Source organism: Danio rerio, chromosome 18, assembly GCF_052040795.2.
Source record: "Danio rerio strain M-AB ecotype USA chromosome 18, GRCz13ab, whole genome shotgun sequence".
Taxonomy (NCBI): Eukaryota; Metazoa; Chordata; class Actinopteri; order Cypriniformes; family Danionidae; genus Danio; species Danio rerio.
In genome coordinates this window covers 11,143,065-11,157,500 of record NC_141038.1, presented here as the reverse complement: position 1 = coordinate 11,157,500, position 14,436 = coordinate 11,143,065, and the positions used below count along the sequence as shown (strand labels likewise).

The following is a 14,436-nucleotide window of genomic DNA, read 5'->3' as shown; positions in this document are numbered from 1 at the left end:
GTAATAATCATAACCGGTTCTTAGGCCTATGTACTGACGTCATTTATCGCCATATGCGCTCTGTCGCAAGGGAGGTGAGCGCGGATATTTACAACACTCAGGAGCCAACCTAGGGCTAGGCCGTGGCATAAGCAGTATAGGCAATTGCTAAGAGCGCAGTACATCCAGGGGGGCACCAGAAATGAGCGCGGCTAAGTTGGTTTTGTTTTCGACATTCCTGACACATTCAGTTATAGCGGCAATAACTCAAAAAACTCTTACCCTAAAAAGATCTAAAGTGTGTTTCCTACAAAAAGACAAAGCTGATTATGTTTTACAGCTGTCTTTTCTTTTTTTTAGCTCGACATAACGAGCACTGCTCCGTTTAAGCACTCGCAGTATGTGTTTATCCGGGAGAGCTTGTGCTAAGTGGAGCTCTCAGTAAGGGACCGTCGAAAAAGTGCTTCTTTTTTCGTTTTTTTTTTTTTGCTCAGCGCGAGATCTCCCGGCTAAACGCATATTGTGAGGGCTTAAATGTGTATGTGTGTGTGTGTTTGTTTGTTTGGTGCTGTCTATGTTTGTGTATGTTAGTGAATGAGAGACAGTGTGTTACTGTGTGTCTGTGTGTTTATACAGACTTGTTATAGCCTCCCCCCAAAATATAACACTGTGTATGGAAAGCATTGCCAATGCACCGTGATGCACCGAAATATCGAATTAAAGCGAATCGATGGCATGATAATCGTAACCGAACCAAACCGTGAGACCAGTATAGGTTCACACCTCTAGTGAGGAGTGTCGTTTACTATAGCAGAGTTGCCAACCTACGTCACAATTGACGTCACACGGGTTCAACCGCGCATACCGGTTGCAAAAAAAACACTGTTTGCAATAGAATACATGTCGTGTTGTCCGGTAGGATGCTAAATACAAAAGTCCACAAATAAAAAAAATTAGTTTTCCCATACACCACACTGCTTTGCCAACCGCAGACGTCTTTGGTTAACAGCCATAATAAGAGTTGAATGGAGTGAGGACCTAGTTAAAAATGCTCAACTCTGCAGTTCTCATGTCATATCAGGTAAGTTCACGCTGTGCTAAATCATACACATTACTTGTTTTTGATTGCAGCAATGATTTCAGCAAAAACAGTTAAACATGGTGAATTAAACTGTCTACACTGAATGCTTAGAATGATACGTGAAAATGTAAGTTCACATACCCTGCCGTACAGGTGCAGTTCATGTCAGAATGCAGTTGTTTTGCTTGTTGATGATTACACAGGCCTTGTACAGTTCTGTCTTCCTTCCTTGTCTTTGACTAGGCAGAACCTCAATTTTAAGCAACTACAAAGTGTTGAATCTGGTAATCATGGAACATTATTTTGTGCACATGACCACACAGAACAAACTTGTAGGCATCCAAAGACTTTTAGGCCTTTAACTTCTCTATTGTAAAATTACTTGGAGTTTCAATGAGATGTTTGGCCATTTCATCTTATCAATATCCAACTGGGAGGGTGCTATCGCAAATGGACCTGTCCGATGAACGCCACTCACTTTAGCGTTAATTTGACAGAATAACTGAACTTATCATTGGGTGACAACCTGTTATAATACGCTGAAAGCATTATGTAAATAATATATGTAATCAATAGAACTTATCTCTAATACAACAACAAACTCTGTACCATATCGGATGTCATTCCCTCCCTGTAAATGCTAGCGCTCCTGTTTTTTTTCTTTTTTGCAACCTCGCTGCGCGTGCATCCTCGATGTTTACAAACCGGTAATTCATCTACAGTTTAGCCAGCTCTGCTTAAATAAGTCTCCTAGGTGCACAAACTGCATATTATAAGAACATTTTAATATCAAAACATGAATTTATTGATACCGATCTATATCAGTATCAGCAACGAGAAGCACTTAATTATCAGTTATTGGTATTTTCTAAATGAAATTAAATTTTATAAATATTATGCATCCCTAAATAAATCTATCCATCTAAATTACACAGGCAGCCACATCTGAGGATTCACCTTTCTGCTTACAGACTCAAGCACCACTTGATCTCTGAACCGCTTCAGAACTATTTATTTTAAAACAAAGCAAACAGATCCTCAATATAACATAATGCCCAGCTCAAAGCAGACCTCTCAGACCTAATGCCATTTCAACTATCCTGTTTACCAAAGGGCACAATGGCTAAAGTAATTACCTGAATCTATTTGTCTTGCATTTGTGTGCATTAGTGTGAATATGACAAGGTCAATAGGGAAGGACCGTCTAACACAAAAAGAGCCAGACGCTTTCCCAGCAGGCCAACAGAGACTCTATAGCTCAGCCAACTTACTGTACAATGAAATCCCTGTTTAAAAGTACACTTAGGTTTATCCAAACAGGCGCACCTGCACTTATCCTGACAAAAGTTTCCCCAGAGAGTTTTGGCTGTCAGATGAATTTTATAATTCTCCTCCAAAAGCTCTTTCAAAGACGCACTTATACTTAGTTTTCTAACTGACATCTATGGCAATCAGTGGCAGAGGATCTCATCAAATTCGCAGCAGTAGATAATGTGTTGCAGCGGAGCATGTCTGTTACTTACAGCCGTCATAGATGTCCGTAGGGATGTGCACAGCCGTATGGTTGTAGGAGGTGAGGCGGTTTTTGAATGACGGATCTTCTTTAAATTCAGGTCTGATCCGGTTTTTCCGTCCTTCTGTGTCATTGGTTTCAAGCTGGAAGAAAAGCAGCAATAAACATCTGTGGTACAGTATGGAGAATACAAGCTTTCTGCTAGTCATAAAAATGCAACTATTCTGCAGCTGTTTTCAATATTTGTTATTAAAGTGATTAAGGTATTCTAAAAGTGGTTCTTAACTGCCTGGTCAGTTTGCCTTTCATTTCATTTCAAAACAAAATAAAATAAAATTGTATTATAACCCTTTCAATAAAAGTTAAATAAAATAAATAACAACAGTTCTATATAATACTTTATATTTATATATATTTTTACTAATTATTTGTCTGATTTGGATAAAACACTTTTTAAAAATAATTAATTATTATTAAATAGTACTTTAGATAAAAATAAAATAAAATAACTATACATTAAATAAAAAAAATAAAAACAACAACAGTCAAACATAATTTTAAATATATTTTTAGCTATTAATTTATTTATATATAAATATGTGTTAAAAAATTCTAAAAGTGGTTCTTAACTGTCTGGTCAGTTTGCCTTTCATTTCATTTCATTTCATTTCATTTCATTTCATAAAATAAAATAAAATAAAATAAAATAAAATAAAATAAAATAAAATAAAATAAAATAAAGTTAAGTAAAGTAAAGTAAAATAAAATAAAATTGTATTATAAAAACTTTAATAAAAGTTAAATAAAATAAATAACAACAGTTCCATATAATACTTTATATTTATATATATTTTTACTAATTATTTGTATGATTTGGATAAAACACTGTATTTTAAATAATTAATTATTATTAAATAGTACTTTAGATAAAAATTTAATAAAATAACAATACATTAAATTACAAAAATTAAAAACAACAACAGGCATACATAATTTTAAATATATTTTTAGCTATTCATTTATTTATATATAAATATTTGTTAAAATATTTATAAATTATTATAAAAGTGGATTTAATCTTACTGGCTGAACTGCCTGATCAGTTTATATTACACATAAAATAAAATAAAATAAAATAAAATAAAATAAAATAAAATAAAATAAAATAAAATAAACATCATGTTTTTATTTCTATATTTTTAAAACTATTTATTTTGATGATTTATTTTAAACAATGTTTTTTTTAATCAATAATCATTATTAAATAGCACTTTGGACTGCTGTATTATTCGGCATATAGGTGAACTGTTAGCTATTGCAACTTAAATCACTCATCTGAATAAACACATTACCAGAATAGTCAGTAATAATAATAAAAACATAAATGACATATATTTAAAGTAAATAATATATATTATATTTTATAAAACATCAGTATAGGATGTATTAATATCCCAATACATTTTCTAAAGGTACTGAACAAATAAATCCCTTGTTTCTTTTCCCTTTGTACCTGTACTCGATCTATTGCACACATCAATGCGTTTTACACACACTCATGCTAATTGTCAGTTGAGATGTATGACAGTGTGTATCCGGTAGCCGAGCACATATCAACAGAAAAGGAAATATATGGTCATCATCCCTTCACTGCCTTATATTAATCATACATAAGACGCATGGTCATGACTGGACAGACGAGCACACGATATTCATGTTTGACATAGTATCTGTGTTTAACAAATAAATCAAACATATGTGTGTGTTTCTAGAGTCTTAAATCATATACTCACATTATCCTTGGCATTAAAGTAAACTATATCATCCTCCTGAAGAAAAAGAGAGAACATTATAGGTTTAGTATTGTGGCTACATACATTACAACAGTTACACTTATTAGTTACACTAATATCCCTGTTCTTTCTGAATTTGATTTAAAACATTTTCATTTTATACTTGGAAGAAATGTCATGTTGATTTTACAGATAAAAAAATAGAACATTTACACAAACACATGACTGTGAATCAAAAATACCAGCCGGATCTCACGAGGAAACGCAGGTATTTTACGTTTTGACAGTTTAGTGGCTAATTCGTACGAGTTCAGTACGAAAATGTACGATTTTAAAAAGGAGGCGTGGCACCCAACCCCACCCCTTACCCCAACAGTCATTGAGTGATGAGCAAATCATACTAAATTGTATGAATTAGATCGTACGAATTCATACGAATTAGCCACTAAATCAAAAAGTTACAAATTGCTGTGAGATTGCGTTGAAAATACAGTGAAGTGGTTTTGGCCAAATAATGAACAAAGTAATGGGATTAGACAAACCCTATTGTTTCTAACAAAGCACAAGCTTCTCCTACAAATAAGCACTGGAGTTATGATCGCTGAATCTATGGTTTCTGTGCAATATTGCCAAAAGTGCCAGGAGTTAAAATGTTACTATTTACCCCACCAGTGGGGCAAGTTGTAACAGACAGAGGGTTAGCTGTACCACATGCTTAAAAAGGCAGATTTCACACAATTTATTTAAGTTCAGTTTACTTTAAATAGTAGCTATTTGTCCTTAGTAATTGGCTCATTTTTATTCGACATAGAACAGTATGTTTATTTATTTATTAATTGGATAAACACATTTGAATTTATTTGCATTATTGTCCATCATTATATACTGCATTTATTTCCATTATTAGCAATAAAATTACTTTTTTTTTCTATTTAAAAAAATATTTTCTATGAAAAAATATTTTAATAAAAAAAGTTCTCAACATTACACTACAAATAATTTTGTTTGTTTAATTGGTATCCAACAGTGTGTGGCTTATTTGTAACACCCTGTTACAACTAGCAGTCACTTTGTGTTTTTTCCTCTTTCAAAATATTTTCATCTTTTAGCCTAGCAGTCAGTAGTCACAACAATATAAGATTTTACTTGCATTATTTCACAGATTTTTTTTTTCTAAAAAAAAATGGACAATAATAAAAATACTTATATGCTGCAAAAATGTTTTTTGCTTTGTTTCTCATCCAAATTTTGCCAAACATTTTCAATAATTGGCAGAAAGACATCTGCCGACACTGTGGTGAAATCCTTTGAAGCATGCCTTGGTTAACCCTGAGCAAATACCCTAAAACTTTGTGTTGTATTTTACCCTGCATTACTTTGTGCCCTGCGCTCCCCTAATAACACACAATCAAAAGCAAGAAAAAGTCAGCTGTATCAGCTCAGATTTTAAACAAACATTCAACAAACAGCACATTTCAGACATAACAGTTAATTTTCTTTTTGTTTAAAAAATGGAAATGGTTTTAAAAATTTGAGCATTTCAGAGCAACACTACAAGGTTTCTTCTCTGAATGATTTTTCAAATCTACATTAGTAAGACTATGATTTAGTGATTAGTTTATAAAGTCAATCACTTGCTTAAATTATGACAGAATGTGAATGAGTCAATGAGTGTACAGTATCAGTCATTAATTTAAGGGCAGAGCATGTCATTTAATAAAAGAGTTAATAAAAAGGGTTATAAGGCACAGTATGTAATTTTCACCAGATTTTGCAGAGTTTGCATGGTGTGGGTTTCCTCCGGGTGCTCCGGTTTTCCCCACACGTACAAAAACATGCTCTATAGGTGAATTGGGTAGGCTAAATTGTCCATAGTGTATTTGTATGAATGAGTGTGTATGGATGTTCCTCAGTGATGGGTTTTTGTTATATGCTGGATAAGTTGGCGGTTCATTCCACTGTGGCACCCCAGATAAAAAAAAGGGAATAAGCCGAGAAAAAAAAAAATGAATGAATAAAAAAAGACAGATTTGATAATGCAGTGAGTGTAGAATGTCCAAGCCAATGGGAGTCATACACAATATGAACTGTTTTTCCACTGCACCATATTTTTATTCTATACTGGACATTAGTCATCTTGTTACATCCTACATGACTCCTGTGAAAATCAAACTGACCTTTTTTGTTTGTGCTTCGAAACATAAAAAAAAAACAAAAAAAAAACTGTAAGAATACTCTTAAAGCTGGAGTAGTTTCAGAAGTGGACTCTAAACAGCATGACTAAGCCTAGTAGATGATCCAGAATGCAGGAGCACGTCTGCTCTTCACTCAACCAAACTCACACTCCTCCCCATCTCACTCCAGCAGCTTCCAGTTGTGTCCAGAATCAAATTCACGTTTTTATGCGGTCTTCTGGGACTAAAGGTGGAACAGCTGCTCCCTATACCTCAGTTAACTGCAACAAATGTTCTTGCTAGCTTGCTGTTCCTTCCCAACTGGAAAAAAAATTACAATTTACCCTCATTTTTACTTTCTATAAAAATGAGCTGCCAACATCCACCAAAACTGACCATTACATCTGTCTAGAACCCCAAGAAATGTCTAATCTGCAATTGTTAATCAAGAAACTGTGGATTCATCTTCAATGCCTCCTCCTACATTTTACCCAAGACATGCTCAATAATGTTCATGTCTGGTGACTGAACTCGTCAATCCTGGAGCACCTTGACCTTCTTTGCTATGGAGGCTAAAGTATGAGAAGAAGAGCTATCCTGCTGAAGAATTTGCCCTCTCCTGTGGTTTGTAATGTAATGGGAAGCACAAATGTCTTGATACCTCAGGCTGTTGATGTTGCTATCCACTCGCCCCCATACTAAATGTAACCCCAAAACATGATTTTTCCTTCACCATCCTTTCCTGATTTCTGTGAGAATCTTGTGTCCATGCGGATTCCAATAGGTCTTCTACAGTATTTGTGATGATTGGGATGCAGTTAAACAGATGATCCATCACAAAAATCTATCTTCTGCCACTTTTCCAAATGATCAACTAGAAGTCAAGTTATTATTTGTTGAGCTTACAACTAGAATTGACAACAAGACTTTTGTCAGGTAGTGTACAAGTCACTTCAGACAAATGCAGAAATCTAAGCTAATTTATTATGATTATAAGATACATTAAATAAATTATGAGCTTCTTTCCATTTTAGTTGATTAGAGATATTTAAACCATTAAAATGTACTCTATAAAAAATACTTTGGTTAATTAGAGCTTTTGTCTTGTTTATGGTCCAAAAATCTACAAATTCTTGTACTGTTTATTTTAAAGCAAAACTCACAATTTTTTACTTACTTTCTGAAAATAAAATATGTCTTCTTGTTTAAAAAATACTGGTTGATTTCAGATTTATTTATTTTTAAAATATGGACTAGAAACAAGACAAAACTCTAAGTAATATGTAATCTGTAAATATGTAATTTGAGGGGAAAGTAAATAACAATTTGCACAAAATTATCTTGCATTTCATTGGAGAGAGCCCATTCATCTTTAATACACTGTTTAACACAATAGCAACTTTTTTATCATTAATACAGGGCTCGGAAATAAAGTTTCTTATTTATTTATTTATTCATTCATTCATTCATTCATTCTTTTCTGCTTCACCAATCCCGTCACCAATCTGGGGTTGCCAGAGTGGAATGAACTGCCAACTTATCCAGCACATGTTTTACACTGCAGATGCTCTGGGAAACATCCATACACACTTATTCACACTCATACACTACAGACAATTTAGCTTCAGCCGAGCCAGCTCACCTGTACCACATGTCTTTAGACTGTGGGGGAAACTGGAGCACCCAGAGGAAACCCACGCAAATGCAGGAAGAACTTGCAAACTCCACACAGAAACGCCAACTGACCCAGCAAAAGCCTTAAACCAGCGACCTTCTTGCTGTGAGGCGAAAGGCACTACCTTTAGTGCCACATCTTATTTATTTATTTACTTACTTTTAAAATTGTATTTAATGATATTTATTTAAATATTTCATTTAAATAATTATATTTACATATGTTTAATATTTATTTCATCTAAATATTAATTTTAATATTAATGATTTATTTTAGCTATTTTCAAAATGTAAACTAGAATTCGTATTTCAAAACACCCTACATTAGACTGAAACATACGTTTAACTGTAGTGAAGTACACTACAGTAGTTCTAATTTATGTAACACCTAATATGGGGTTGAAACTTGCGACCCTTTGGTTTACAGCCTAAACTTGTCTAGTATGCCTGTGATGTGTCCTCAGAAAAACCCATCCGTCATGCAGATCATACAGCGACCAGCATCACTACAGTGAGCCAAGCCCGCTCACAACACATGCTCCTCAAATCTGAACTGTGATGCATTTGCTCTGTGGCAAGTGTGAAACACATCAGGGGAAGCTAAAGAAAGCTTGATCGTGCAAGGATGTACAGCAAGTGGTCATGACAAATTTGCTGATGTTAAACCAAAGTGGCATTTTTAGGCATTCGCAGCATATGGTGTGTGTGTGCGCGGATGTACTCTATGCCTCTACAGTTAAAAAATAAATAAATCCACAGGAGTAATGCAGAATGTGTATCTGGTGAAATCAAATCTCCAGACATCTGCGGGGAGTGTGGGAAGTAAAATTAGACCCATTAGGCTGCAAAACATCCCTTAAATAAACACATACGCACGTCCAGAGTGGACAACTCTTCAGACATGATACAATGTATTATTATAAACCTGTGCATTAGTCGATTTATTTGTTATCATGTTAGGATTTAATTGAATGAATCTTGATTTAATTTAAGTGAATGAACAGGCACACCAAATCATTTAGCAGTGCAATAAAATTGAGGTATTAGGTACTTTAAAAGCATCTCCTTCTGGTGGTCTTCGTTTGGAATGATCTAATAAGAAATATGCATAATACTTCAGATTTTATTCCTGTGATCCAGCAAGTCATCAATGTCTTTCCATTTCTTTGGGAGGAGAGGGTCCTTGGCTGAATGTAGGTACAGGCTTTTTCTGATATTTTGATCTGATATTGCACAATAAGCTCATGCTATTTACATTAGAATGCAAAAGGTGACAAAAGAAAACAATATGGAGAGCTGCAGCTTTAGTGTCTGCTCTGATAGCTGCAAAACCGCCCCATGAACAAGTCTGTGGTACAATCTAGACTGGTAAGAGAACATTGTGCTATTTTGCATTGCGTTTTCACCTCAGAATGCAATGTTAATATTCAATCTGGCTAAGAACACATCTTGTAATGTTTAAGAGATAGGTCAGAGAGCAGGTAATCTGTTCAGCCGCTGTTTTATTCAACCGTGTCATTAGGAAGGTTAGGTAGTTTATCTTTCATATTTTTAGGGTCAGTATTTTAATTAGTGTGCTGGCAGCATACTGATAAACAGTTGCATCATGAAGCCCTCTTGAAAACAAGTCTACACCATAAAAACAGCCAGACACACACTAAACAGACATCCTTGGTTGTCATTGTTTTTGTGTTGAAATATGTTTTTCAATGTGTCAATTTAAGAATAGCAAAAGTGTACTGAGATCTGTGCATTTATATTCTACCCGAGTGGCAAGAATGTATATCATGTAAACAATATCCAATAAATGTGTAATGCATGGTAGAGTAGATTTAATTACAATAGATGAAAAAATACAAATTTGTTATTTGCATCACATAGGTTCACACATGTGAAATGTGTATTTATATAGACCATATTTGACCGTACACCCAAAGTGCTTCACAATCAAAAAGTGGTGGGTCTCTCCATACCACCACCATTATGGAAGCATCCACTTGCATGATGTGACAACAGCCACAGGACAACACCGCCAGTGTGCTCCCCACACACCAGCTATAGGTGGAGTGGAGAGACAGTGATAGAGCCAATTATGTGGATAGGGATGACTGAGAGGCCATGATAGAAGGCCAATGGAGGGAATTTGGCCAGAACATCAGGGTTTAGGGATGGGTACCGAAACTCTGTACTTGATCTGTATCGGTGCTACACTATAAAAGACAGAAGTATCTATAAGCTCTGACGTTAACGGTTCTGCTATCGGTACTGGAAAATTATTGCTGAATAAACATTACTTACAGTAGTATAATTTAACTGAACAACTTCTTCAAATTTGTGATATTTGATATTCGTCTCCACATTTGGCAATCTCACATGAGAAATGCTCGTGTTTCTGGCGAGCACGTATAATATAAAAGTCTTTGCAGTTCTAGGCTGTGCGTGTGCACTCAACGGAGCTTACACAGCTCGTAAACTTGCGGAGTGAACCATTTGCACACAACGCCTTGTGTTTTCTAGTATAAGCGGAAATGCAAGTAATCTGGCTAAGTGAAAGTATCTTTCAAAAGTGCATTAACTGCAATGCAAAGTTTTTACTGCCTAGCTACTAACAGTAACTTTACATAATCCACATCGTTATGCTAGCAGTCAATCACCCAAATTAATATATTAATAGTTAAATAAACACACACATTCTGTTAGAATGAAAACAGAATTTTATGCAGTAGCCCAAATAACTCTCAAACATTAAAATGCTTTTACTTCAGCTGTATTTACAAATATAGCCTATGATGAATAGCCTAATAATAAACTATGCTTATTAAGAATTATTTTTACATTGCAATATGCCCCAAAAAACACACTGTTAACTCCCAAAACAATGTTAACTCATTTGTGTGAATGTGTTACGAAAAATCCTAAACATTATCTCATTTTACTGCATTTTGCAACTCAAAAAGGGTATTTTCAACTGCAGGGAGCACAATTAACCAAGAAAGATGTTGATTTTTCTCCAAAAGAACAGTTAAAAACTGAGAATAAATATATATATGTTGTTCAATTATTGGTTTCGTTTAATTTTACAATAAAAATGGAATAATAAAGTTGTTAATTCTGTTATATTAGTTTTTTTTTTTTCATAGAAAACACAACAAAAGAGTACCTATACTCGTTACGAGAAGTGCCATGTGATTTTTAATGACCACAGAGAGTCAGGACCTTGAGACAATATAGTCTCCCTTTTACTTTACTGGGGCATTAGGATTCAAACAGACCGCAGGATGTGCGCTCCAGCTGGCCTCACTAACACCACTTCCAACAGCAACCTAGTTTTCCCATGTGGTCTCCAATCCAGGTACTGACCAGGCTCAGCCGTGCTTAGCTTCAGTATAGTGTTTGCTAAAACTCTGTTGTATATGCATCACACAGTAGTAAAGGTTGCCAATAAATAAAAAGCAGTGCATAATTTAGCGTAAACCCCACAAACTGTACCTTGAAAATAAGCCATATACCAAAATATTGTGACCAGAAACTGGATAATTTTAACCCAAACACACGCAAAATTATGCATGATTTAATTCACCCCTATACACCGTTAAATGTGTTTCTCACTCCTGTAACTTGACAGTAAGTGGATAACATGTAAAGCCAACTGGCTGTGAAAGAAAATCTGATAGGATGTAATATAATATACATGTCTAGCCCTTTGTAAACTTTCAGCATGCACGTGTCGCAGAAGTACTTACTGCAAATTCATCTTTCCATTGATGCTCCATTTGGAAATTCTCTGCTGCGGTTGCCAAAGTCTATGAAAACAACAACAAAGAAATCATATAATTAGTTACACATTCATTAAAATATCAGTGATCAAGGAAAGTCATATAATGAGATATCTGGATTTATATAGTAGCATTTGTTATAAATGATGTATCTGTGCACTTCATTGTTTTGTAAAAATTAATTTGCTTTCTAAATCTTTTATCAAATACCATAACCTTCCCTGCCTCCTCGAAATGATTACATGGTCACATGGAATGCCTTTCAGGAGGGGCTATCGCGATGTGTCTTGTTTCTGTCCTGCTTTCCTCCTTCATTTTGTTATCAATGCTGATCTTCTAATAATCCAATTAGTTCCCAAAATACAAAATCATGCACTACCCTACTTTTTTTATTTTTTATTTCAGAACCAGATGTATGTCAAAATAGGGAGAAAAAAAGAACAATCTTAACTTCTGTTTCATGGTGACTTTAAATATACCATTGACTGCAGTTTTCCAAGTGTATCTGTCTGCGGACTGCAAGACAGGGGCGTACTATGAAGGTGTGTAACTTGTAGTAAGTTAGAGGTGTAGATTTCACAAAGAGATGTTGTTGGCAAGATGGCGGAAATACTTAACAGAGAACAATTTAACCAAATGTTTTCATGAGGTTTCTCCAAATTTATCTACAATCAATTCATTTGATATATTATTATATTCATTCATTTAGCCTAGTCAGCGTTGGCCTCTGTGGTTGCAAATAACAGTACAATGGTGAGCGCCTCAAGTATGAAAGCCTCCGTTAATAACTGTGATGGTAAGGTTTAGGGTTGGGTAAGGTTTAGACGTTAATAACTGTGATGGTTGGGTTAAGGTTTGGGGAAGGTGTAGACGTTAATAACTGCGATGGATGGGTTTAGGGTTGGGGAAGGTGTAGACGGTAATAACTGTGATGGTTGGGTCTAGGTTTAGGGAAGGTTTAGATGTTAATAAATGTGATGGTTGGGTTTAGGTTTGGGGTAGGTTTCGACGTTAATAACTGTAATGGTTAGGTTTAGGTTGTGGTATGTATAGACGTTAATAACTATGATGGTTGGGTTTAGGGTTGGGGAAGGTGTAGACATTAATAACAGTGATGGTTGGGTTTAGGGTTAGGGAAGGTTTAGACTTTAATAACTGTGATGGTTGGGTTTAGGGTTAGGGAAGGTTTAGACTTTAATAACTGTGATGGTTGGTTAAGGTTTGGGGAAGGTTTAGACGTTAATAACTGTGATGGTTGGGTTTAGGGTTATGGTAGGTATAGAAGTTAATAACTGTAATGGTTGGGATGGGTGTAGATGGTAATAACTGTGATGGTTGGGTTTAGGTTTAGGGAAGGTTTAGACGTTAATAAATGTGATGGTTGGGTTTAGGTTTGGGGTAGGTATCGACGTTAATAACTGTAATGGTTAGGTTTAGGTTGTGGTATGTATAGACTTTAATAACTATGATGGTTGGGTTTAGGGTTGGGGAAGGTGTAGACATTAATAACAGTGATGGTTGGGTTTAGGGTTAGGGAAGGTTTAGACTTTAATAACTGTGATGGTTGGTTAAGGTTTGGGGAAGGTTTAGACGTTAATAACTGTGATGGTTGGGTTTAGGGTTATGGTAGGTATAGAAGTTAATAACTGTAATGGTTGGGATGGGTGTAGATGGTAATAACTGTGATGGTTGGGTTTAGGTTTAGGGAAGGTTTAGACGTTAATAAATGTGATGGTTGGGTTTAGGTTTGGGGTAGGTATCGACGTTAATAACTGTAATGGTTAGATTTAGGTTGTGGTATGTATAGACGTTAATAACTATGATGGTTGGGTTTAGGGTTGGGGAAGGTGTAGACATTAATAACAGTGATGGTTGGGTTTAGGGTTAGGGAAGGTTTAGACTTTAATAACTGTGATGGTTGGTTAAGGTTTGGGGAAGGTTTAGACGTTAATAACTGTGATGGTTGGTTAAGGTTTGGGGAAGGTTTAGACGTTAATAACTGTGATGGTTGGGTTTAGGGTTATGGTAGGTATAGAAGTTAATAACTGTAATGGTTGGGATGGGTGTAGATGGTAATAACTGTGATGGTTGGGTTTAGGTTTAGGGAAGGTTTAGACGTTAATAAATGTGATGGTTGGGTTTAGGTTTGGGGTAGGTATCGACGTTAATAACTGTAATGATTAGGTTTAGGTTGTGGTATGTATAGACGTTAATAACTATGATGGTTGGGTTTAGGGTTGGGGAAGGTGTAGACATTAATAACTGTGATGGTTGGGTTTATGTTTGGGAAAGGTTTAGATGTTAATAAATATAATGGTTGGGTTAAGGGTTGGGGTATGTGTAGACATTATTAACTGTGATGGTTGGGTTTAGGTTTGAGGAAGGTTTAGACATTAATAACACTGATTGTTGGGTTTAGGGTTGTGGTAGGTATAGAAGTTAATAA

At 35.1% G+C, this 14,436-nt stretch overlaps 1 protein-coding gene across 7 annotated transcripts in view; it reads right to left on the bottom strand.

Annotated features, from left to right (window-relative positions):
- cacna2d1 (calcium voltage-gated channel auxiliary subunit alpha2delta 1) overlaps positions 1 to 14,436 on the bottom strand; it is a 229,478-nt gene that overhangs the window by 138,465 nt on the left and 76,577 nt on the right. For all 7 annotated transcript variants that reach the window (XM_087292987.1, XM_087292985.1, XM_087292988.1 and 4 more), the window contains 3 exons: positions 11,958 to 12,017; positions 4,367 to 4,402; positions 2,584 to 2,716 (listed from right to left, as the gene is read on the bottom strand). In XM_087292987.1, the coding sequence (XP_087149113.1) occupies positions 2,584 to 2,716; positions 4,367 to 4,402; positions 11,958 to 12,017 (229 nt within the window). The remainder of the gene's footprint in view (positions 1 to 2,583; positions 2,717 to 4,366; positions 4,403 to 11,957; positions 12,018 to 14,436) is intronic.